The sequence below is a fragment of the Biomphalaria glabrata genome, chromosome 13 (genome assembly GCF_947242115.1).
Source record: "Biomphalaria glabrata chromosome 13, xgBioGlab47.1, whole genome shotgun sequence".
Lineage (NCBI taxonomy): Eukaryota > Metazoa > Mollusca > Gastropoda > Planorbidae > Biomphalaria > Biomphalaria glabrata.
Genome location: NC_074723.1, coordinates 29,593,570 through 29,619,318, shown reverse-complemented (window position 1 = coordinate 29,619,318; position 25,749 = coordinate 29,593,570). Strand labels below are relative to the sequence as shown.

Below are 25,749 nucleotides of genomic sequence, written 5' to 3'. Positions count from 1 at the left end.
TCCTAGGAACATCCTAGTTGCCTGTCAGAGGGTGGTACTGCTGCAGACCTGCCACATCACCAGAAAATTCCTCGGTGGAAACTGATAAAGAGACTACGACGAATTTTGTTTCCCTTTAACGAAACTCGACCCTGGCAGGGCCAGAGAATGAATACTCGTTCTTTTATAGTATAGATAATCATAATAATAATGATATTATAATAATTATAGTAATATGTAACGGATGCATGTGCATCTTAAATGTAGCTGAAGTATTTCTAGAAGATGCTTAATTAGACTAACTGCGTGAGTACCTTGTTTGATCGCGAATTATTGAAAACATGCACACCTTCACAAATATAGATAAGGTACTAACAGGAACACAGACTCAAGTGACCAAGTTGACTCAAGGTGAACTTCAAACAAATGTTTAATACAGAATGGGCCACAGTCTAGTCTGTCACTAATAAAGATGTTATCCCCTCCAGAGTCTAGCAGTTACTGATTAAAATAAAAGTCTATTCTAATCTCTAACCCAAAGTCTATGTCGTCACTATAAAATGTATGTTCACCGCCAGTCTAATAAAGTGCGCAACCCAACTAACTCAACTAGCTATCTAACAAATAATAATAATAATAATAGTAATAATGCATCCTCGTGCCCGAAGATTGATGAGGAATGTAGTATTTCCCGTGGCAACGTAGCCTCAGCTGTGACCTACATATTTTGCCACATCCAGGGCAAGCATGACCATTGTCCGCCGGTGGTCGATTCAGATTTTGGTTTCTCCGTCTACGTCTTTCCTCGGCTGCGGATTTTGTTTTGTCAAATGTGTATCCCGCGGCCTTTGTGAGTGACCTCCAGCTATCTCGTTCCGAAGCCGCATGCAACCAGGTGCTATTCAATCAGATAAGGCAAGTTGGCGCCTAAGCATGTCTTTAAAGCGTTTCCGTGGGGCACCTCTGTTACGTCGACCACCTTTTAGCTCACCAAAAAAGACTGCTTTCGGTAAAGGCTCGTCCCTCATATAATATAATATATACATACATTCACGTATATATATATATATATATATATATATATATATATATATATATATATATATATATATATATATATATATATATATATATATATATATATATATATATATATATATATATATATATATATATATATATATATAGGTGTGTGTGTGTATTTATTTATTTATTTATTGTGTGTGAGTGTGTGTATTTATACACAGAGTTAGGGTTAGGGTGTTTACTGGGCTTAGGGTGTTAGAGAAAAACAAAACACTTTCATCCCCCCACTACTTCAGCTTGTAGCACAGTTGGGTATATTATAGTTTTAGTTAACTTCCTTAGCGGCTAATTCTCAAGACTGACGTTTTCATAATTAGCTCTTTTATATCAACTCTGTCTGTCTGGTACAAAGTTTGTATATGTTTGAATTTTAAACTTTGCACAATTATTCATTGGCGTGGAAAAGACTCGAATCAATAATTTTTTTTACCAATTATTTAATAATTACTGCCAATTATTATTTTGTTGGATAACAACAGCGGAAATTAATCCTTCAGTATTCACAGGCAGAGCTAAATATGTTGGGTTTCTTTTCCTTAAATTTAGATAATTAAAAGAGTTAATTCTAACACACCTATTCTCGAATCATGTTGAAACTTTAAATTTACATTTATTGTAATTTACAAAGCACGAATCAATTTAAAAAAATAAATAATTGCTCAATTAATAATAGGTAATTAATTAATATGGTTGACATCGAAAAAGGGGAAAAATTCTACATTCTTAAGAGATATTGTTCTTGTTTTTTAGGTAAGCTTTTTTTTTTTTTTATGATTTTTTTTTTGTATTTTCATTGTTTTTAAAAAATTCATTTTTTTCAACAAAGCGTAAAATATATAAGTTTAGTTTAACCGTTAGCTGAAAGTACGAACGTGAAGTACAAATATAAAGTGCAAACAAAAATGTATATAAATGAGAAACAAATTCTCAACTCATTGGCCACAAGGTGAACATTTTTCATTATCGAAAAACTTAATTTTAGCTAGAATGTCTTATGTAAATTTCTCATGACGTCAAAGGGAAAAAAACAAACTTGACACCACTTATGTCACTACACTTACAACAGTACACTATGACATTGCTTTGTAAACAAAAACAAGTTTTAATTAACCAATAGACATAATTAATTAAACATTTGCGAACCATCTTATTGTAGATTGATTTATTATGGAACTTTGGAAGAGAAATAATGAAATTAAATTTGCCGAAGTATGATTAGTTATTGTGTTTTAAGTGTTTTATTAATTGTTTACACTTTAATTAGAGCCGTGTAGGTAACTTTGACTTGGTTATTATTTTGCTGGTGAATTATTACAAGCTACAAAGTCTACTGTCCCATACCAAAACAAAGGAAAGGGTAGTGATGGGCAAAAGTTAACTAAAAAGTTGCTAACTTTTAGTTTAACTAAAAAAATTTAGTTAAGGCCAAAGTTTAATTAAAAAAAAAAAGTTTAGTTAAAATCCTAGTTTAATTATTTTTTTTAAGTTACAAACTAAAAAGTTTAATTACAAATTGTACAAACTTTTTTAACATACATACCAATAAATATTTAGATCTATGTAATTTGGAGAATATATACAATCAAATATAATGAATAATAGAGAGGAGAATAAACAAGAGGGTGCACAGGTCACTAGAAAGCCTTTTGACCTTTACCCTATAATGGTCGCTATTCCCGCCTTTTCAAAAAAATACACGTGTTCATTATATTTCTAGCAAGTTTCACTGCTTGATAAATCCTGATTCTATAGATCTACATTTTGCTGCTTTTTATTAAACACCAGTGTGTTCCTGTATAGCTGCAGGCAAAGAATTTTGCTTTACTATAGATCTAAAAGAAATGTCGACTCTTTTTATCTAAAAACTTTTTACTAGATCTAGAGTTAGAGTCTAGTGACGTCTAAGTGTATTAGTATTATTAGTTTAGTCTATTACTACTGAATACTTATACTACTATTAGATCAATAGTCATAATAGTCTATTTATTTTATTATTTTAGTCTCTTAGTCTTAAGCAGAGTCTAACTCTTAGTAGTCTTAGTCTTAGATCTAGATGTAAATTTAAAATTATAAGTCAATAATATAGATAATTGAGATCTAATATATTACTTTACTTTATTAGACTAGATCCATTAGTTTAGAGATTCTTGTCTATAACTATAATATGTAACTATTCTAGAATTAGAGTCTAGATATATCTAGATTACTTATTATACTAAGACCTAAGATGCATAAATGATAGATCTATAATACTAATAATAGTCGTCACTATACTAGATCTAATACTAAATTAACTAAATCTAGACTAGATTCTAGATCTACATCTATGATTTACTTCTATTATAATTATACTTGATATATATACTTTTCACATGAAGTTTATGAGTGAGTCATGTGTGAATGTATATATTTTTTTTAATAGTTATCATTCCCATATGAAAAATAAAGATTATTATTATTATTACTCTATAAACGTATCAAACTGATAAACAGACTACGCAAAACTAATATCGGCTTTTGCCTTGACCGAGGTCGCTAAAATTGAAAATATGCATAGCTTACCATACTCATTCACTTCCTCGTTAAATGCTAGATATCATAAAAAAAAGCTCCCCATTGAATAGGTCAAAACAGCATATAGGCACCAGGTTACAGTCAACCTGATGTTTGTCGTTTCTTTTTAGTTGACCATCTTTTTAAGTCAACACTGTAAACATTCAATCGACCAAGTGAAAAATGCTAATTAAGAGGCTTCTGTCCTAACTCGATCTATTGATTAGAACAAAAAATACATTTCTTGTGCCCTGTTTTAAAACACAAGGTGAAATGAAAAGTTGGATAAGACACCTAAGCTAAGTAGGTAGGATGTTACTGTTCACTAGGATAGTAGTTAAGGGTTAATAGCTCTAGTGAAAGTAAGAAAGTTTGTGCTAAACATTAAATTACATTTTTGATATATATTTAATAATCATAAACATTAATAAGATTCATTGTGCACAATTACTAGCAGTACACACAGACTACGCTCGTTATTTTGTTACATTGTTTATTATGGTAGTAACATTACCCTATTTTTTAAATTTTAACGATTCCTCTGACATACTTTTAAGCCCATAAATTATTGTATCATTAAACTTGAAATGAAACAACACACTCTCTTCTGTCTCATTCTCTCTTTTTTTTTTATTTCTGGGACCCTCCCCCCCTTTTTTTTTGGTGTTTTTGATATAAATTACGCGTCGTTCTCTCTAGGACAACAAATGATTTGATTCGGAAATACCCGCTTTATAAAGCGCTTCCGACACTTATATGCACACATGCACTTTCAGACCTTTTGACAGTCTCTCAGATGTTTCACCTATGATGCTGCACCATCAATGTTTTTTTAATGGAGTGTAAAAAAAAAAAGATCACCTTTAGGATCGACGTTGTAAATTTGGTTTCAACTTTTTAAGTGGGTTGCGTGGTAGAGAGGCTGAGTACGCTTGAACTTGGCTTGGCTTGGCTACCTATGGAGGGGGGGGGGGGGCTCGAGGTTCGAACAGCAGAGGTTCGTCTGGAGCATAGCTGTGTTTCCTGAGCGCCTAAAGCAGCGGTTCTCAACCTTCTAAGCTCGGCGACCCATTTTTAATATCCCCCACTCTCCCCACACACACAGCAATAGAAGAATACACAAAATACAATCCATATTTTCGATGGTTTTAGGCGACCCCTGACAAATCGTCAATCGACCCCTATAGGGGTCGCGACCCACAGGCTGAGAACCCCTGGCCTAAAGGCAGCACAGAAAAAACAACAACTTCTCCCAGATCCCCCCTTCCCCCACCGGTCCACAAATAAGATTGGATCATAGCGCTCTGAGCATGTTTATAACAATGAAAGTAGCGCTATATAAAAGCTATAATTTTATTTAATATATAAGCCTACTAATTATTTTTTTATTTCCCCCCCCCTCATTTATTTGTAGAAATCCTCAGCTTGATAACAGAATGAATTAAATATCTACATGATTAAAACTTGTTATTGATATTTTAACGAAGTTACAAACATACCAATTGAACAACAGTGGATCACTTACAAATGAGCCTTTTGTTTTTTATAAATATTATTCTACAAATAAATGTTTTTCTTTCCGTGGCGATCCTCAATGCTTTAATCTAAAGCTGTGTACCTTATCTTTTCAAGAAACAAGTTGGTTGTATTTGCAATGTAGAATATATTTATGCTGAGTGTGTATGCGTGTATATATCAGTATCATATGGGTTGGCCTCATCTCAATACTAATAGACTACAGTAAACATAGTCTGTCACTAATTGTGGTGTGGTCTTGCCATTGTATGCTCATAATGGAGCGCAGACATCTTTCGGTTGTGTTGTCTTTATATGAGAAAAGAGTCCTTGTAATCACAACAAAATTTCCGTAAGGATCAATAAAGCAGTCTTAATCTTTGTCTTACTCTTAGTAAAAGCGTTCAAGAAGTCTTAATTCCTTTTTGTGTAGTACCAATGACTTTTATAGAGTTTGGTATATGAAGGCAGGCGAAGTGATTTATTCCACTGCATTGAAGACGTTCCAAAACACCATTGGCTCTAGCCAGACGTCAACTTTTCTTAAAAGTCATTTGATACTTTGATTCCCAGATGTGTAAAATGGTCCACCATCTTAAAGGGATGTCCATTCACACAGATTATTGGGGCTGAATAGAAATTATTGGCTGACTTATGAAACATAACGTTCCTAAGAAAAATGTACAAAACCAGGTCACACACTAAGCTTCATACACAATTATTTTCAAACCTGAAACACGGTTGTCTTCCCTAAATATAGTTTAAAACCAAAGCTTCTAGAAGTGCCAATGGATTGTAACATTTTTAATTCGAATTATACATTTACTGTTCATTGTGGAAGCATGACTTTACTGGCGGTATGGTATTATCAATGTATAAATAAACTTTCAGCAAAATAAATAAATAAATGAAGTAAAATGAGTTATTCTTAAATGCATAATTTTTTGTCCTTTAAGCTGGGTAAAAATTATTATTTGAATTGTTATTACATTCGACATTATCTTTCGCCCCACCTAGGTATTTATACCAAGATGAACCAACTCTGCCTTGTTTTATTTCTGTGCATCGAAATCACAATGGGACAAAAGACATGCCTTTATAAAGGAAAGGTATAAAAACATTTGTTGTCACAATGTACATATCTAATATTTTAAAGAGGAATGTAGGGTGTATGTATGTATGTATACATGTATGTATGTATGTATGTGTGTGTGTATGTATGTATGTATGTATGTGTGTATGTATGTATGTATGTATGTATGTATGTATGTATGTATGTGTAAATGTATGTATGTATGTGTGTATGTATGTATGTATGTATGTATGTATGCTTCACGAGTCGAGTCTGTGACCTATTTCGACCAGTTTCTAGAAGCTCGAGGTCAAACCAGTGCTGTCCAGCGTAAACAAGTTAATTTTAGGCATTAAATCAAAGAAAGAGTTTAAAGGAAAAAAAATAGCATACGTCAGCTTCTAGAAGGTCAAAATTACTAAAATAATTATTTGAGAAGTTTCCATGATTCTGGAATGTACGATTAAGAAAGGTATAAATTAAGGGAAAGTCAGTTAGACAGGGTCCTCGCATAGCAATGGTTTTAGTAGAGCGATGGTCCTCGCATAGTAACGGTTTTGTAGAGTAACAAGTCTTGTGAAGTTACATTAGTTGAAATTACGTTAGTATGAAGTTGAAGTTGAAGTTTTACTAGTTAAAGTTGTTGTGGTATCAAGTTTTATTTTATGAAGAATTAAGTCAAGTTGTTATTGAATTGAGAAGTTAATTATATATGAAAGTTGAAGAAGTATTGTTAAAGAAGTTTTTTAGAGAATACAGAGATTTCTTTATTTCATTGAGTTTTCAAGTTTGTTAATACAATCTCCGGAGTGTGATGATTCTGTTTAATTAACAACCAATATAAGAAGAATTAACCAGAATTAAATAAACAGACAACGTCACAGTATGTATGAATGTATGTGTGTATGTATGTATGTATGTGTGTCCCACTTAGAGATTAAAACCGTTTGACCAATCTTGATAAAACTTTGCATAAATGTTCCTTAAATCATGTTTAATGTCCCTCTCACAGCCGGAAGTGTCGAATTGCATTTCTATGGTAGATCGAGTAACAAATCGAGTTAACCCATTTTCACAGTATTTTATATTCGATTAGCTTGGTTAATCAATGTCAAACTTTGAAAATGTTCCCTTCACACTTTTTTAAAAATTTAGCAGCGAAAATAAAAGTAGAGATTGAAAATGGGTTTTGTGGCCCCCTTAGCCCCAAGTTTTTCAGCAACTCGTTGATTTATTTATCCGGCCCTGGAGCCTTGTGTAATCTGCTTTTCCTTAAAGCGTTTGTCACCTCCCTCAAGGTAATCTAGCCGTACTGAAAGTATTGGTCTCTGCCTCGCTGTTGGCTTAACTGCGTTTTTCTTTAGCTATCCTGATGCTGTCTAGAGCCATCGATATATGGGTTTTCTTGCTTGCTTTAGAGACACAAGCGAAAAATGTGTTCAGTGCCTCTGCCCTTTTGCCGTCAATTATTATGGGCCCGTTTCTAGTTTGTAGATATGTCGCGACCTACGGCACCCCCACATCGGTCAGATTCTTGCTCTAGATCTAGGCTGGCACAGAAATAGGCCCGCTTGGTCAGCGATTCTTCTGCAACTGTCTCTCTCACTAGCGTAATGACTTTGTTGTATTCTCTTCTTGTTACTGCCGTTTTGAGCCTGGCGTTAACTCCTTCAGGCAGCCTTTCTCTGTCTACTCTTAATGTCACTACCTGTAAGCTGGGTATACGTCTCTAATAGACTACTCCACCGGAAAGAATCCGACAAGTTCTATGGTCCATGCTGCTTCACCGCATGCTCAATGGACGCTAAACTCACAGAGATGACCATGCTCAATGGACGCTAAACTCACAGAGATGACCATGCTCAATGGACGCTAAACTCACAGAGATGACCATGCTCGATGGACGCTAAACTCACAGAGAAGACCATGCTCAACGGACGATAAACTCACAGAGATGACCATGCTCAATGGACGCTAAACTCACAGAGATGACCATGCTCGATGGACGCTAAACTCACAGAGATGACCATGCTCAATGGACTCTAAACTCACAGAGATGACCATGCTTAATGGACGCTAAACTCACAGAGATGACCATGCTCAACAAAGAAACCAGCGCGACTTTATTCGTGCTGATCAAAGACTCAGAAATATTTAGTAACGTGGCTTCCTTACATTCAATTTTAAGGAGACAGACAGGGCGGTACTAATCGCGTACGGATGCTTTAAAAGGAGCGATCCGCGACTACCCACATCGATATTAGTTAGGCATTGGAGTCAAAACTTTAATTATTCAATCATTGTGTAGGACGGAACATTGTCCTGTGGGGCTTACTTTGCCCGGTTCTGCCCGAAATATGACTCCCAATGCTATCTCTGCCTTTAAACAGTGTCGTATATCTAAAACGAGTATTCTCAGCACCGAGAACTAATGGGGACATGTCAACGATCACTATGAGACATTACGCCAGACGGTCCAGTTTCTTTCCAGAGCACAACGGGAGGATTAGTCGTCTGTTCCATTCGGAGTTCATCTCAGGTGACACCCTTCAGCAATTGGCGTAGCTGGGTTGGTGAGGGTGGTCCAAATTTTTTTCATAACAAAGAAGGGGATGCAGACCTTGAGCCTCATTAGGTTTGTTAATAGATCTTGAGAAATTATTATTATTACTATTATTATTAGGTTTACAAAGTCTATATCAACTATCTCTGTCTGTCTGGTAAAAAAGCCTGTACACGTTATTTCTCCCTCACCCATTTTCGGATCAGGTTGAAACTTTGCACAATTAATTATTGACATCGACAAGGACACAATCAAGACAAAGAAAACACACAACTGAATATTGAATTAATTGACTTGACTTAATCCTGTGCACTCCCAGGGGAGCATAGGGCCGCAACCACACCTCTCCACCGAACTTGGTTCTGGGCAGCTTTCTTCAACTGCTCCCATGTCATTCCAGTACCCTCAGCTTCACTGATGACTGACCTCTTCCAGGTTTGCTTGGGTCTGCCCACTTTCCTCTTTCCTTGTGGGTTCCAGTCAAGTGCCTGCCTTGCAACATTGGTAGCTGGTTTTCGCAGAGCGTGTCCTATCCAGCTCCATTTTCGTTTTGTGATGTCTTGGGCTATGGGCTTTTGTCTAGTTCTCTCCCACAAATCGATAGTAGTTATCTTTTCTGGCAATTAATTATTTTATTTTGATACCAACAAGGGAAATTAATCCGTATTCACAGATACGGCTGAATAAAATATGTAAGGTTTTGTCCCCATTGATCATTGAAGTCGCTGTTTCTCCTACACACAATCTCTGATCAAGTTGAAACTTGAAGCCATTTTTTTATTGTACCTAACAAAACATGAATCAATTAAAAAATTAACCAAGTAGTCAATTATTTATTGGTGATTAATTATTTCGTTTGATATCGAATAAGGGAATATTACTTTTACTTTTAATTTTGAAAAATATAGATGTAAGTGCGGAGTAAATTCCCTTAGATAGGCCTTGTTTTGTTTTTTTAATGATTTTTTTTTATTTTCCTTATTATCATTGTAAAGTCACGTGCTAAAAATGAACTATCTCTATATTTAGAAAAAAAATATGTTCATTAAGAACTTTAGTTGAAAACACTCTGGATCATTTTCATTTCATTTGATCCTTTCTTCTTCGCCAACTTTATCTATATGCATTGTTGCGTGAAAATCCTTATTGTGATTGGTTTTATCGATTATAATACTGCTCTGTTATAACAGAATCGATACACCCCTGATATATATATATATTTATAATACGAACTAACAATGGGCCCAATATCTCAAATAGCTAAGGGCCTTTTTAAGTCTAAATACATTTCTAAATCTCTCTCTCTCTCTCTCTCTCTCTCTCTCTGTATATATATATATATATATATATATATATATATACTTTTTGATAAACAGAGTTACAATAATGGTGAAGTGATGTCATCTGACGACTGCAAGACTTGCTATTGTGGTGTTTTCGGGATATATTGCTACAACAGATTCTGCATAAATCAAGGTAGTTTGTAGTTGACAACTCAACACTAAAGCCATAAGGCTATTTGATTGTCTTGTGGTTTAGAACCAAGTCCTAAAAGGAATAAAGAACGATAGAAATGTGTTGATTTGATCTTTCTAACTAAAGACGACGCAGACTAGAAGTTAGCTTAGGACAAATGTCCTAATACTATAGGACAATGAAGTGTAAAGCAAAGGGGAAATAAACCATGGTGAAATAATTCACAGTGAAGTAAATACTCCTTCTTCCCTAGTGCTATTAGAGCATGGAATGGGTTGCCTAAGCTAGTCAGGAAAACCATGAGACTTGGCAGAATTTAGGTCATTGGTAAATATGCATGACTAAATGTATGACGCGTAGGACGTAATCATCTTCTTTTTTTTTAAAGTAATGTCTGTATCATAGAAGATAAGATATAACAGTTAATACCTGACATTTTTAGCACAGGACGTCATTTGATAACTGTTCATCATCAACATTCCTTTGGGTTCCTCATGGAACAGAGGGCCTCGAGAAGAACACGCCACTCTCCACAGTCTCTTGCTAGTTTTTTGATGGCTTCCCAGCTCTTTCCAGTCCTCTCGGCTACCTCTAGTATATTGCGTCGCCATGTTCTTTTTGGTCTTCCTCTACGTCTTGTTCCCTGAAGGATCTACTCTAAGGCCTGTCTAGCTCTGTTGCTGTTATCTTTTCTAAGGGTGTGACCAATCCATCTCCACTTCCTCTCTAAGATCTGCACCTCTATATTTTTCTGCCCACTCATCTCCCACAGTTTGGTGTTTTCTTCTTTGTCGTACTAGTGTATTTTTAGGATATTTCTCGGGCATCTGTTGATGAAGGTCTGTACTTTTTTTTTTATAGTCGCTTCAGTTGTTCTCCATGTTTCAGAACCATACAGTAGGACAGCCTTGTAGAACTTAGACAAAAAATTTGGCTCTAATAATTCGTTCTGAAACTGGTTCCCATTCTAAAAGACTTTTGAAAGCTTCCTTGTTTAGTAGTAGTGCAACACCATTTTCATGTAAGTCATCTTCCTTTTCCTTTTTACAGAGAAGAGAAGGGTTTCCCCTGATTGCACTCTTGTTTCCCCGAATGTGTTCCATCGAACTTCACTCATTCCCAGGATCTGTAGTTTGTAGTTGGCCATTTCTTTGGCAACTTGTGCACATCTAACTGGTTCTAGTAAAGTACGGACATTCCATGTTCCCAAGTTAAATGCTGCCTTCTGAATAAGGAAGTGTTTCTTTTTCATTGGTTTAAGTAGAGTGGTCAGCTTCACAGGATTCGTTCGAGTTTCCCCTGCACAGCTTTATAAGTCTCCTTTGTGGAGCTCTACTCTCGCCGCTGACAATTTTAGTGTTTGTGTTTTCGCTCTGGTTTCTATAACACTATTTTTTTCCGTGGACAGATTGTTGGCCTATCGCACAACCCCTATGTCCCGGGGAGGGGAATGTACCTTTTGTCTGTCTCTTTCCTAACAGACCTGTCCGGCTTGGTAGTACCTGCCAGGAGCGATGAGCTCCCGCAGGTATAGCTCTGAGGGGCATTGAGGCAATCAAGCTGTCACACACGGCAAGGTATGTGCATCAGGTGACAGATTTGATAACTGTTACTGTGATAAAATTTAAGGAATTATTATCTTATTTCTGTACAAAAAAAATAATTTTTTAGCAAAGAAATTAACATTTGTAGTTGCTACCAATTTAAAAGTATATTTTTCACCAGGTATCTCATTAGTATTAGAACTCTGGGGAGGCTCAGTAGCTGAGCGGTAAAGCGTTTGGCTTCTGTAGCGAGGTCCCGGGTTCGAATCCTGGTGAAGGCTGGGGTTTTAATTCCGGGATCTTGGGCGCCTCTGAGCCCACCCATCTCTAATGGGTACATGACATTTGCTGGGGAAAAGTAAAGGCGGTTGGTCGTTGTGCTGGCCACATGACACCCTCGTAAAATCGTAGGCTACTGAAACAGATGCACTTTACATCATCTGCCCTATAGATGGCAAGGTCTGAAAAGGGAACTTTACTATTTTTTTTTAAATACTTTTCTTTAAACTTTTACTAGAACTCTGGACTTATTAAATATATATCTATTGAAACAGTTTTAGTGTGTGCCTCTAACTATGTGTCATTCTGTTCACAGTCACTTGTAAGATGAAGAAGAACATTAACAAGAACATACCAGAAACAAGTTCGATAACTACAAAGACCGAAGACGTATGTAATAAGAGTTACAACAACTTACTTAAAACTAGGGGTGCACCGGATAGTACTTTTTGATATCCTGCCGGAGCCGGATATGACCGGATAGTAAAATTTGATATTCGGCCGGAGCTTATGCAGTGTCGGATCTAGAGGGTGGAGAATCGTTCAAGAGGCGAAAGGGGGAAACCTTGACGTGTCATCACCTTTACCTTCACCTTCAGTGAAGTCCAGTAGGGCGTCGGCGCCTTAGGCGCCATCATCCCGTTGGTCGTTAGAGAGGCTTTTATCCAACAACCAGGCCTGGACATGGGGTTTCCTGTGTCTTGTCTGAGGACTCCCAGCGGTAGACAGCCATATTGGTTGAATGGGCACAACCGGGCCGTGCCGCGTACACAGCGCACCGTTCCAGTTCCTTAGACCCACTCGCTATAAGTGGCCGAGAACAGTGCTGGCTGCGGGGAGTTTGTCTTATATTCTTATACTGTTACCGCCACTATTCCTTGCGAGGGTCGCCACTCAAGGCTCCTAGTTCTAATGACGACCCCGTTTGTGGAACGGCGTGGGTGGACTTTTTGGACTGGGTTCCGGGCGTTTTTTCCATCCTAACCCCGAGTGAGAGAAAAAAAAAAGCTCACCCAGGGAAGCCCTGCAGGGCCTGGTTCACTACTCGTACTTAGCCTATCTAGTTCCACTACTAGACGTTTCCAACGGAGGCGCCACGCTGAGGCGACGTTTAGCTGGAATCCTCCGCATTACCTTCACCTGTCTGTTGTAGCTTTAGGGCACCAACATATCTCTCTATTTGTCAGGTCGTGCACTCTTTTTATTTGTCCTCCATCGTTTTTTTTTTATCCGCCTCTCTTTCTCTACCTTGGAACTGTTCCCTGTAGAAAGGTCTTACTCATTACAGGACGGTACATTCTTAACAGCGATTATGTTGGGGCCCGATCGCTATTGTGATCCTGCTTCCAATTTCCAAATTTGTCATACAAACAAATGGACTGCACAAGACTGCACGATAATAAGTGATAGATTTAATGATGTAGTCAATGAGTTTAGATTTAAAGATGTAGTCAATGAGTTTAGATTTAAAGATGTAGTCAATGAGTTTAGATTTAAAGATGTAGTCAATGAGTTTAAATTTAAAGATATAGTCAATGAGCTTAGATTTAAGGATGTAGTCAATGAGTTTAGATTTAAAGATGTAGTCAATGAGTTTAGATTTAAAGATGTAGTCAATGAATTTCGATTTAAAGATGTAGTCAATGAGTTTAGATTTAAGGATGTAGTCAATGAGTTTAGATTTAAAGATGTAGTCAATGAATTTCGATTTAAAGATGTAGTCAATGAGTTTAGATTTAAGGATGTAGTCAATGAGTTTAGATTTAAAGATGTAGTCAATGAGTTTAGATTTAAGGATGTAGTCAATGAGTTTAGATTTAATGATGTAGTCAATGAGTTTAGATTTAAAGATGTAGTCAATGAGTTTAGATTTAAAGATGTAGTCAATGAGTTTAAATTTAAAGATATAGTCAATGAGCTTAGATTTAAGGATGTAGTCAATGAGTTTAGATTTAAAGATGTAGTCAATGAATTTCGATTTAAAGATGTAGTCAATGAGTTTAGATTTAAGGATGTAGTCAATGAGTTTAGATTTAAAGATGTAGTCAATGAGTTTAGATTTAAGGATGTAGTCAATGAGTTTAGATTTAATGATGTAGTCAATGAGTTTAGATTTAAAGATGTAGTCAATGAGTTTAGATTTAAAGATGTAGTCAATGAGTTTAAATTTAAAGATATAGTCAATGAGCTTAGATTTAAGGATGTAGTCAATGAGTTTAGATTTAAAGATGTAGTCAATGAGTTTAGATTTAAAGATGTAGTCAATGAATTTCGATTTAAAGATGTAGTCAATGAGTTTAGATTTAAGGATGTAGTCAATGAGTTTAGATTTAAAGATGTAGTCAACGAGTTTAGATTTAAAGATGTAGTCAATGAGTTTAAATTTAAAGATATAGTCAATGAGCTTAGATTTAAGGATGTAGTCAATGAGTTTAGATTTAAAGATGTAGTCAATGAGTTTAGATTTAAAGATGTAGTCAATGAATTTCGATTTAAAGATGTAGTCAATGAGTTTAGATTTAAGGATGTAGTCAATGAGTTTAGATTTAAAGATGTAGTCAATGAGTTTAGATTTAAGGATGTAGTCAATGAGTTTAGATTTAATGATGTAGTCAATGAGTTTAGATTTAAAGATGTAGTCAATGAGTTTAGATTTAAAGATGTAGTCAATGAGTTTAAATTTAAAGATAAAGTCAATGAGCTTAGATTTAAGGATGTAGTTAATGAGTTTAGATTTAAAGATGTAGTCAATGAGTTTAGATTTAAAGATGTAGTCAATGAATTTCGATTTAAAGATGTAGTCAATGAGTTTAGATTTAAGGATGTAGTCAATGAGTTTAGATTTAGAGATGTAGTCAATGAGTTTAGATTTAAAGATGTAGTCAATGAGTTTAAATTTAAAGATATAGTCAATGAGCTTAGATTTAAGGATGTAGTCAATGAGTTTAGATTTAAAGATGTAGTCAATGAGTTTAGATTTAAAGATGTAGTCAATGAATTTCGATTTAACGATGTAGTCAATGAGTTTAGATTTAAAGATGTAGTCAATGAGTTTAGTTTTAAAGATGTAGTCAATGAGTTTAGATTTAAAGATGTAGTCAATGAATTTCGATTTAAAGATGTATTCAATGAGTTTAGATTTAAAGATGTAGTCAATGAGTTTAGTTTTAAAGATGTAGTCAATGAGTTTAGATTTAAAGATGTAGTCAATGAGTTTAGATTTAAAGATGTAGTCAATGAGTTTAGATTTAAAGATATAGTCAATGAGTTTAGATTTAAAGATATTGTCAATGAGTTTATCTATATCACAAACCTTATAAACACATCAGTTGAAGGAGTAGTAAGATAATTAATGGGAAAATATTCAAGAATGAGTTTCCTTTTAAAATCCAGCGTAGCTTCTGAAAGTGTCTCACAACTCGCAAATCAATACGCAGGCTGTCTTTATTATAAAAATAGAAAAAAAAAGTTCCCCTTTCAGATCCTGTGGTCTATAGGGCAGATGATTTAAAGGCCATCTGTTTATGTGGTCTACGGTTATATATTTATATTTATAGCTTTTATATAGCGCTACTTTCATGCTCAGAGCGCTTTGGTCCAATCTCATTTGTGGACCAGTTTGGGGAAGGGGGTATCTAGGAGTTGGTTTTCCGTGCTGCCTTTAGGCGCTCAGTAAACGCAACTCTGCCCGAGTCGGGTGTCGAACCTCGAGCCCCCTTCTAGGTAGCCAAGACAAGCCAAGTTCAAGCGCACTTGGCCTCTCGACCACGCTTCCCACCAAAGTAAAGAGGGTGTCATGTGGCCAGCGCAACGACCAACCGCCTTTACTTTCCACAACTAATGTCAGGTACCCTTAGAGCTGGCTGGACTCAGAGGCGCTCAAAGATCCCGAAATTAAAAATCTCAGTCTTCGGAAACATTCGAACCCGGGACTTTTGGTTCGAAAACCAAGCGCTTTACCGCTCAGCCACCGCGCCTCTTTATTATAAATGAAATTAACTAGGTCATAAATCTATATTATATTTTTGCAAGGACTCATCTATTAGAAATTCTCCAAATTTAGGCAGACTAAAAAATTAGAAAAACTTTCGTCTAGGACTGGTGAGATATTATATGGCTCCTTTTGTCTCGAAAGGCAATGGATGTGCCCAATTGAGTCACTGGTTTTGGCTTAATCTTGAGATGGGGATCCTCTCCGGGGCGCATTCCTGGGCCTTGGATAAAGGGGTCATGGGTGGCCCATGTGTCATGATCCCTCTCTCGACCTTGCTGATGTGATCCAAAGGAACGCATCGCATTACATTTGGCACCAACTCAGTTGCAGAAGCTGCCGGAGGGAATTTCATAGCTGATACTCCCAACGCCTAAAGGGCTTCACTCCTGATTTCTCCTCGAGGTTGTCTCCTGAAGCCTCAGTACCGCAAGGCAGCGTACCCCTCTCCTAGAGGAACTGCCTTACTAGGCTGACTAGCTCCATCTGCCCGAAGCTCCCGGTTTTGTGGCGCCAGTAATCCGCCTTCACCCCTTCACCTGTTAGTAAGAGCAGTTTCGCCGGGCTTAATATCTAAGCCACGCGAGCAGGCCAGGTGCTGGACTTAGTTGTCAGAGGCTATTTGAGACGCATGCCATTAGGAGTATTTTATAGACAAAATACTCCTAATGGTAAGATATTGTCATCATTAAAACCGCAGAGGCGAAATTACAATATACGACTCGTTATTCGCGATTTGAACCTAGTATGATTTTGGAAAACGACTGTTACTTTAATTAACTATTTGTAATTAATTATTTTGTTTGATATCGTGCAAGGGAAAGAAATTGTACTTGACAGATGTGTTGGTATAAGTTAAATTAGTCCCATTTATACTTGTGGCGAGAGTCAGGTCGTTGCCTTGAAACTATACCATCTTTTTTTCATAAGCACTTCGCTTTCGCAGTAGTTAGTGAGTTGGTTTGAGGAGGCTTGAGCTCTCGATTTTAAATTCAAGTCGCAAAACTTTTTTTTATAGTTATAAAATGCATTTAAAAAGCGATAGCGGTAACATTCACAATGGTACCCACTTTTTCACCTCCTCCTTTTCCCATCTAGTCCAGACAAGTAATAGGATCATAGCGCATTAAGAAGCTAAAAGCATGAAATTGCATTGAACAAAGACAATCGATAATAATAATTCAAGTTGGCACAGATTTATTATTGTCAGTCTAGTTCTATTACAAATTTAATTACATGACTGATCCAGACTAATTAACGCGTGCCATTGGAAGCATTTTATAGGTAATGGTGGGCTTAGAACCATTACCACTTCCGGCGTTAACAACCTTTCGGAACTAATTAATACAACTAAGATTAATGTAAGTTTTGTTTTTGTTTTTCTTTTAGCGCCCCCGAAAGGGGAAAAAACGCTATTAGTTTTGTGTGGTTTGTCTGTCAGTCCGTCCCGTTTAGATCTCCTAAACTAGAAAAGATTTTGTAGGGGAAATAAAAACATACAATATGATTAGCAATTTTGTGCAAACGGATTTAGATTTTTCGTCAAAATTTTTATTTTTACAATTGTATTGCACAGTTATGTAAGTTCTGTCATACTATTTACTACATTTACAAACAAATGTTTACTTTTATTTTTAAAGGGAAAAAAATCTATTTAGTATGCATATAAGTGGAACATAATGTAAAGCATCAATTAATAATTATTATATATTTCATATTATCGCGTGAACTGAACGAAACATCCCAACATATAGAAGTCCAAACTAAAGGATTCTTTTTATTAAGGACATGTTTTTTTTCTTGACGCTTCGAATAAGAGAATGAACCTTTACTAAACAATTTGACCATTAGATAATCATTATAAGACACCAGTTAAGCCAGGTTCAGATCTAACTTTACATTCACTTTCACCTAACCCTTGGTGTGCTGGACCTATGGGGCACCACACAAGATCTGTCAACCTTCTTTCTCCATTCTTCTCTTTTATATAATTTAATTCTGATATTCCTTCTGAAAATATTGAATTCCTGCCTTTTTACCTGCCTGGGTGGACCACTTCGGGGTCCGATTTTGAGTTTATTTTTAACACAAACTCTCTTTGTAACCTTGTTTTTTTTTTGGTTTCTGGAATAGGGATGACTAGACTTGTGAAAGTCTGTTAGCTTTATATTTATATATCAAATTTCCCAGTGGAATAGGTAAGACACACCCTTGGCTGTTGAAATAAAAATGTTATACTTTTCTTTTATCGGTATAATAACTTAAAACTTCTTTTTATTGGATACAGGAGTGTGTGAGTAAATGTCTAGCAGACTCAAAATGTCGACTTTCCAGATACGACGTTTCTCAGAGACTATGTGAGCTGGCCTCGGAGGAAGTACTCAGTAAAACATATTTTGAGTTTGGCGTCAATGTGTTCATCAAAGAGTGTACAGGTACGTACTTCTAAGTGTGGGATATTACATGTCAAGACTTTCAAATGTCTTTTAATATGTTTAAAATCCACTCTATGACCAGACACTACTTTACACTACAAAGAAACTTGGGCGACCTTGACCCACTTTCCGAGACTTTAACCCAACACATATTGCTACGATTGCATGTGGTTTGATAGTAGCCTTGACCTGTCAGCCTTGACTTTAGCCATATTTGTTTTATATGGGTTCTCTAATATGATCGCAGCTGTAGATAAAGAGCAACTCAAAAGAAGGATAGAAAGGTGTATATTAATTTAATATTATGAAAAGCGTACAAAAGAATGAAATGAAAAACTGTCATGAAATTCCCATACTGATGAAACTATCAAAAAATCAAACAAAGCATTAGGGTTTATTAAAAGAAATTTCTATAAATCCAATAAGAACATAAAACTAAAATATTATTTAACCTTGGTTAGGCCAATAATAGAATATGCATCCTCTGTTTGGGACCCCTCAACTTCAGAAAACATTAAGAAACTGGAACAGACACAAAATAGAGCAGTGAGATTCATAACAAACAAATATCACTTTTGACTAGAGTAACACCTTTAGTAAAATCACTAAATTTAGAAAGCCTTCAGGATAGAAGACTTTAAAGTAAAGTAGCAATTATACATTAATCACTGATCCATAATCTTCAAATACAAAAACACAATTTAATAAAATACTTAGAAAGACACAAAGGTAAAGGCACATTCCTCGTCCCATATGCTAGGACAAATTTGTACAAATACTCCTTCTTCCCTAGTGCTATTAGAGCAGGGAATGGATTGCCTGAGCTAACCAGGAAAACTAGTGACTTGGCAGAATTTAGGTCATTGGTTAATATTTTTGTATAATAATAATAATAATAACCTCTACCATTATCGACATCGCAGTACCACTGTCTCATAATTTAAGAAAAACTGAGATAGAAAAAGAAAGAAAATATGGGAACCTAGGCTTGGAGATTAAGCGTCTATAATAACTGACCTCACAAATACCTTCAAGGCCCTTAACATTCCTAGGAACATTCTCGTTGCCTGTCAGAGGGCGGTACTGCTGCAGACCTGCCACATCACCGAAAAATTCCTCAGTGGAAACTGTTAAAGGAACTACGATGAATTTCGTTTCTCTTTAGAGAAACTCGACCTTGGCAGGTCCAGAGAATGACTACTCGTTTATTTCTAACATAATGATGAATCTCCCCCAATCCCAATTAAAAGAGAAGAAAATGTAGGGCGGGTTTTTATGATACGTGTGTTGGTAAGTTTGTGAAAGCAACTTTAGATCAGCGAAACAAATTGATTTATTTGATTTCTCATGCAGCGTATAGTGGATTGGATGGGCACTACATGCAATAGAAGAATTGCACGTTCATCGTGAGGCGCCTTTTGGGAAAGAATATTTAGTGTTTATAAAAGTAGGCTTACATACTTCTTTACTTCTTTATACCTTACTATAATATTCAAAAAATATTCAAAATATATTCAAAATAATGTAACTATTCCTATGTGAATATTTACTTTTATATTTGAAATAAAATGTTTAGCACAATAACAGGTGCACACTAACAATGCTACTTAATCTGCTTATTCTCAAATTTTCAGAGCCCCCAACTAAAATTGCTACCACAGCAACGTCTACATCGGAAACAACCACAATGAGTACATCCACCAGGATTGAAGCGAAAACCACAACAGCTACAGAGCCGACTGCAATAGACGCTACATCTCCCGTAACAACGACAGAACCAACAACTACTACGACCATGAACACTTATTCATCCCTACCACCGAATACAAAGGCGACTCAAGACACACCAACATCAACAAATATAGTCAATATGGCGACTACAAATCCGCCCACTAAACTGAATCTTGACAAAACATCTTCCAAAACAATTAAAGGTAAAACCAAACAAATCTTGGCTTGACAAACGAAACGAGAGATCACGAGTTCAAATCCTGATTATACATTTTTTGACCTCCCAGAGGAGTCCACCAGCTATAATGATTAACTGATATTAGTAAAAAAAAAATAACAAAGGCTAGTCGTTGTGTAGGCCTTATGACACCATCGTTAAAGATCAGCTACAGACACAGATAAAGCTAAGTCTAATTATTAACATGTATTACCGCCACCAGTCAAGCCTGGCCGAGCAACTAATTGTCTAATTAAGTAGCAGTTTGAATCCCGCGTGAGCTTACAGATGTTACTGCCCACTCCGGGGAGTGTCCTCTCCCAGAAATTAGGTGATAACTATTAGACTGCTTAGAGAGGGGTCCCGGTTCGACTACTAGTGCAGACTGTGATTTTTAATATTGGGATCTTTGAGTCCACCCAGTTCTAATGGGTGCCTTATATTAGTTGAGGAAAAGTAAAGGTTGTAGTCAATGGTTGCTCGTTGTGCTGGCCACATGACACTCTCGTTAAACGTAGGCCACAGAAAGAAAAGACCCTTACATCATCTGCCCCATAGATCGCAATGTCTGAAAGGGAAGTTTTACTTTTTTTTATTCGGCTGCTTGGTCTTATCGTATACGATCTGGACTGTCGTCTCGATAGTTGCTAGTTCGAAACGTTCCAGAGGAATGTTTGGGCTAGGATGAAAACATCTTCAATTCTGAAGGAACTTCCGAAAGATAAAAGAAAAAAAAACAACGAAAAAAAGAAACGGAAAAAAAAAGCTTAAATTGACCGTCGACAAGGTATGGCTTTGTCTGAGCTGAGAGTGGCAAAATATGTAGGACATGGCAATGTCTGCGAATCTAAAAAAGTAAAATACTGTGTACCTTTTAAAACTACAGATCAAAGACACAGCTTTATATATACATAATTCTCTTCGTGGCCCAACCATGCGGGACACCACGATGAAAAAGTCATGGAAAGATAGCTCTTTTATTTCTTCCAGTCGGACTAGAGTTACCCCACGTAACTTTTTCGGTGAAAGAGAGCGAGGCTCAGAAAAAAAAGAGTGGAGGGGCGTATGCTACGCCGCGGGTCGGCTCGTAATATACATTGATTCTTTGTTCTCTCACTTCCCTATCTTCTTATGCAAATCTTCTTTCACCGTTTAAAAGTACAGAATTGACCGAGATTTTGTGCACGTTAAACTATCAGACAAACGTGCTCCGCATGGGCTGTAAACAGAAGCAGAGACAACTTTACGGTTGGTGTCTCCAAGTGCGGTCCGCATCTTTAGCAATCCTCTATTCACGTCTCTTAGACACTGGCAATTTTATTTAAAAGTTAAAAGGTCAATTCAATTTTAAACACAAGTCAATATCTAAATCTAAATAAAATCTAGTCTGAAATAACATTGAGGACAAAAATGAGCTGATAGGACAAAATTACTTTTTTTTTTTTACATTTTGACATTGGAACATTAAATAATTTGATATAAATATACTTTTTTTTACACCTCGCTAATATTGAGTCTAGTGTTTTGAATAAATTATAATAAAATAATTTAATTGATTTTATTTGAGGATCTTTTTTTTTTTCCTTCAGTGCGATATCTTCGATTGGCGGTTACACCATCTGCTATTGAACTAGGAAAAACGGAAGCTCTCTTGATCTATTGCAGCCTACCCGAATCTAGTTCAACACCATTTCAAAATTTGGTCTCACTAAAATTGTCTCATTCCATTGACAAAGACGTCTATCCGTTCAAAGATTTGGCCTCCATCAATGTAGCTGATGGTCGCGTTAACGCTCACAACAATGAGGGTTCTGGTGGAGGAGTCATTAGCAACACAGACGAGCCTTTCCTTAGTTTCCTGTTCCCTTTCCCTTACTTCCATATGGCAGGCGACTATAGATGTCTGGCTCAGGGGAACACTTCTGATAACCAACCATTGGCCTTAACAGCAATAGCAAAGGTTTTTATTGAATACCATTCGCTAGTATCTATAAGTAAAACATTAAGGTCACTTCGACTTGAACAGATACAAAGTGAAAATAAAACGAGGCAACAGGATGCCATTGGAACAAAACAAGGTAATGCTTATTCAATTCATTTTCCTATACAAACTCAATAGCTTTAAACTAAATAAAAGATCTTGGATAATTGTTACGGCGCGACTATGCAAAATCTGCTAACATACGGAATAACTTGTTGGCAAGGCAACGCTTCATCTAGAAAACATTATAAAAAAAGGCATAAAAAAATCACACGCACAACACTACCATATTTTTTATTTTTGAACAAAAGTGTCTAAGAAAAATCGGAAAAATCTTGGACAACAGCCACCCGCTCCATCAAAACTACGTCAAGTCGTCGCGAAGTGCCGACTTCTGTCAATCAAGACAAGAACAGAGCGGTACAAAAACTTGTTCGTACCTTACGCCGTCAGACTATATCAACGCCCCTCGTTGATCAGGAAACATGAAAAGGATCAAAATGTCTGTGTGTTAGTCGCTGAATGAACTCTTTATGTTGTGTCTGTTGTATTTACGTGTAGGTTTCTGTTGTGTTGTCTGTATATGAGAAAAGAGCCCTTGCAATCTCAACAAATTTCCATAAGGATCAATAAAGCAGTTTTAGTCTCAATTAGTCTTAGTCTTAATTAATCACGATTTAAAAACAGACAGGGTCGATGTAAATGGTAGCCCTTAAATCTAGCACACAGGGATTAATGAGTTAATATATCAGGTACATGTGAAATGTTGAGCTCCTGTCCTGTATAAGATTTTAAGACCCTGTCAAACTTTGCAGTGACCAAAATATCCCATAAAAATGTCTGCGAAATTTTTCATTGTAAATAAATTTTTAATAGCAACATTTCAGCCTTTTCTAAAAGCAAAATACTTTTTTTTTAAATTGAGAAACTGACAAGGACAAAATCCGAGGTAAATAACAAACCTTAGGGCTGGGTTAAAGTAAGTGGAAGCCCCATGGCAGGATTTTTGTGGAAGCCGTTACACTTTTTCAAATGCCTAAATAAAAATCAACTTGTTAAAAATAATATTATTATCTAAAAGCATGTCATATTTGAGAAAAGTGTCCTTGTAATAATGCATTTCCATAAGGATCAATATAGAAGTCTTAATCTTAGTACTTGTAAATTGAATCTCACTTTCCTTCATAATAAATAATAATAATAATAATAATAATTAATATGCATATTTTAGTGTTTTTTTTTTTTTAAAGTATATTTTTGAGTTTGTGGACGGTAAGGCCCGAGGCTGACTCACCGCCGTAAACCCTGAGCTACAAGAGAACATTTCATAACAACGACAGTGCTGCGAACAGTAAGATTAAAAAAATTGTTGGAAGAACGCCAAAAAAAAAATATACTGGAAAAAAAATATTTCTGTCCCGTCGGAATTAGGATTTTATTTTGGCTCTATTTTGAAAGTCCCTCTATTGTGGATGTTCCGGGGCAGCAACCTCGCCTGCACAATCTTAAACCTGGCTCTTAAATTCGCCGAAGCCATATGCAACAAATATATCCTCTAGTGGTCTATTTAATCTCTTTTTTTTTTCTGTCTCCACCTTTATTGCTATGTGTATTCCGCGGCTTTTATAAGTGCTCTCCAGCTTCTGTATCGGTAGCCATTTACTGCATTAATAACAACTCAGATATCATGCTTATCGTGCTTATATTTTTAATTAATGAGAATTATTTTATATGGTTGGATCTTCCTTCAGAGGACAAATTAACGGAAAATCTGGATTTTAATAAGTTGAATAATAATGCTAAATGCTAAGAGGTATTTTAAATATTTTTGCTTAAAAGTATATTTGAAAGTTAACTAACAATGTAATATTGTACCTTCTTTTTAATACACAGAAACATTTTTCTGTCCCTACAGAAGACGTAGGAGGTTACAATGTCATTACAAACAGGCAGCCCGTTTCATGTCGTGACGTCAACAGCACAGAAGACAGAATGGTGGTGACCTTAGCCTCCGGGTTAAAGGTCATGTGTGACACCAAGACGGACGGCGGTGGATGGATCATTTTTCAGAGACGAATCAACGGGAAAGTCGATTTTTATAGAGGCTGGAAGGAGTATCGTGACGGCTTTGGAGATTACAACATTGGGGAATTTTATCTGGGGAATGAGAATATTTTTATGCTAACTTCCGGAAGACAGTACGAACTGCGAATCGATATGGAATTTAAAACAAAGAAATACTTCGCCAAGTACTCCAGATTCAAAGTATTGAGCGAGGCCAATAACTATCAGTTGAATATAGAACAATTTTCCGGAAACGCCGGTGACAGCCTCACCTACCACAACGACCAATTTTTCAGCACGTTCGACAGAGACAACGACAGGCAGAACCGCAGCAACTGCGCGGTGACATACCTGGGGGCTTGGTGGTACAACGCCTGCCTTTATGCCAACCTGAATGGTAAATGGGGAAGCAGGGAGTACGGGAAAGGCCTCATTTGGCTCGGGTTCACCAGCCCTAAAGAAAGTGTCACGTTCAGCGAGATGAAGATGAGGGAGACGTCAAGGCAGTAACAAGTATTAAAACGTGACACAATCAGCGTCTGAATCTCACGAGGTCATTGAAATAAGGATAGAGATCAGACATTGGCATTACGACAAATAAACATAGACTCTGACCAATGAATAATTAAATAGATTTCTATCTCTTTCGATATCTATGCATCTATCTATGTATCTATCTATGTACCTATGTAATGTATCTATGTATCATTCTATCTACCTATCTATCTATCTATCTATCTATCTATCTATCTATCTATCTATCTATCTATCTATCTATCTATCTGTCTATCTATCTATTATCTCTCTCTCTCTCTCTATCTATCTATCTATCTATCTATCTATCTATCTATCTATCTATCTATCTATCTATCTATCTATCTATCTATCTATCTATCTATATCTATATCTATATATCTATCTACTTTATTTGTTTAATGTTTCTGTTTAAAACTAGAGTGTTACTATTTCTACATTTAGTGTAAAAGTAATAATTTTAAAATATTTTCTCTGACTAATAAAACAATGAAACAATATGATATATTTATATCATAAACTTTTCATCGAGAGGTGATGTCATCAATTTATGTTATCATTGTCGTATTTCGTTCAACTTTAAACAAAAAATTGTTACATTGATAAAACACAAATTTCAATTTATTTTTTTCTAAACTCCATTTTCATTATTTTTCTCAAATTTTTATTCCTACTAATGTAGCACTAACGTAGCCTAACTAATGTAGCACTAACGTCGCCTAACTAATG

General features: G+C 36.1%; 1 protein-coding gene across 3 annotated transcripts; it reads left to right on the top strand.

The window, feature by feature from the left end:
• Nucleotides 1-3,783: 3,783 nt before the first annotated feature.
• On the top strand, nucleotides 3,784-25,523 carry LOC106065851 (uncharacterized). 3 transcript variants are annotated; one of them, XM_056009161.1, is made up of 8 exons: nucleotides 3,784-3,921; nucleotides 6,151-6,242; nucleotides 10,145-10,244; nucleotides 12,384-12,457; nucleotides 18,346-18,493; nucleotides 20,128-20,427; nucleotides 22,031-22,519; nucleotides 24,338-25,523. In XM_056009161.1, the coding sequence occupies exons 2-8, from the start codon at nucleotides 6,165-6,167 to the stop codon at nucleotides 24,994-24,996; spliced, it is 1,848 nt and encodes a 615-aa protein (XP_055865136.1). In that variant the 5' UTR covers nucleotides 3,784-3,921; nucleotides 6,151-6,164; the 3' UTR covers nucleotides 24,997-25,523. The 3 variants fall into 3 exon arrangements, with proteins under 3 accessions (XP_055865136.1, XP_055865134.1, XP_055865137.1); XM_056009159.1 differs by having other exon boundaries at nucleotides 3,793-3,925; XM_056009162.1 differs by having other exon boundaries at nucleotides 3,899-3,980.
• The last annotated feature ends 226 nt before the right edge of the window (nucleotides 25,524-25,749 follow it).

Excerpts from the sequence above, each read along its gene's own strand:
- LOC106065851 (XM_056009161.1), top strand. The coding sequence starts at position 6,165 with ATGAACCAACTCTGCCTTGTTTTATTTCTGTGCATCGAAATCACAATG. Across the intron at positions 20,428-22,030 it reads ATCTTCCAAAACAATTAAAG|TGCGATATCTTCGATTGGCG; the intron begins GTAAAACCAAAC and ends TTTTTCCTTCAG. Across the intron at positions 22,520-24,337 it reads TGCCATTGGAACAAAACAAG|AAGACGTAGGAGGTTACAAT; the intron begins GTAATGCTTATT and ends CTGTCCCTACAG.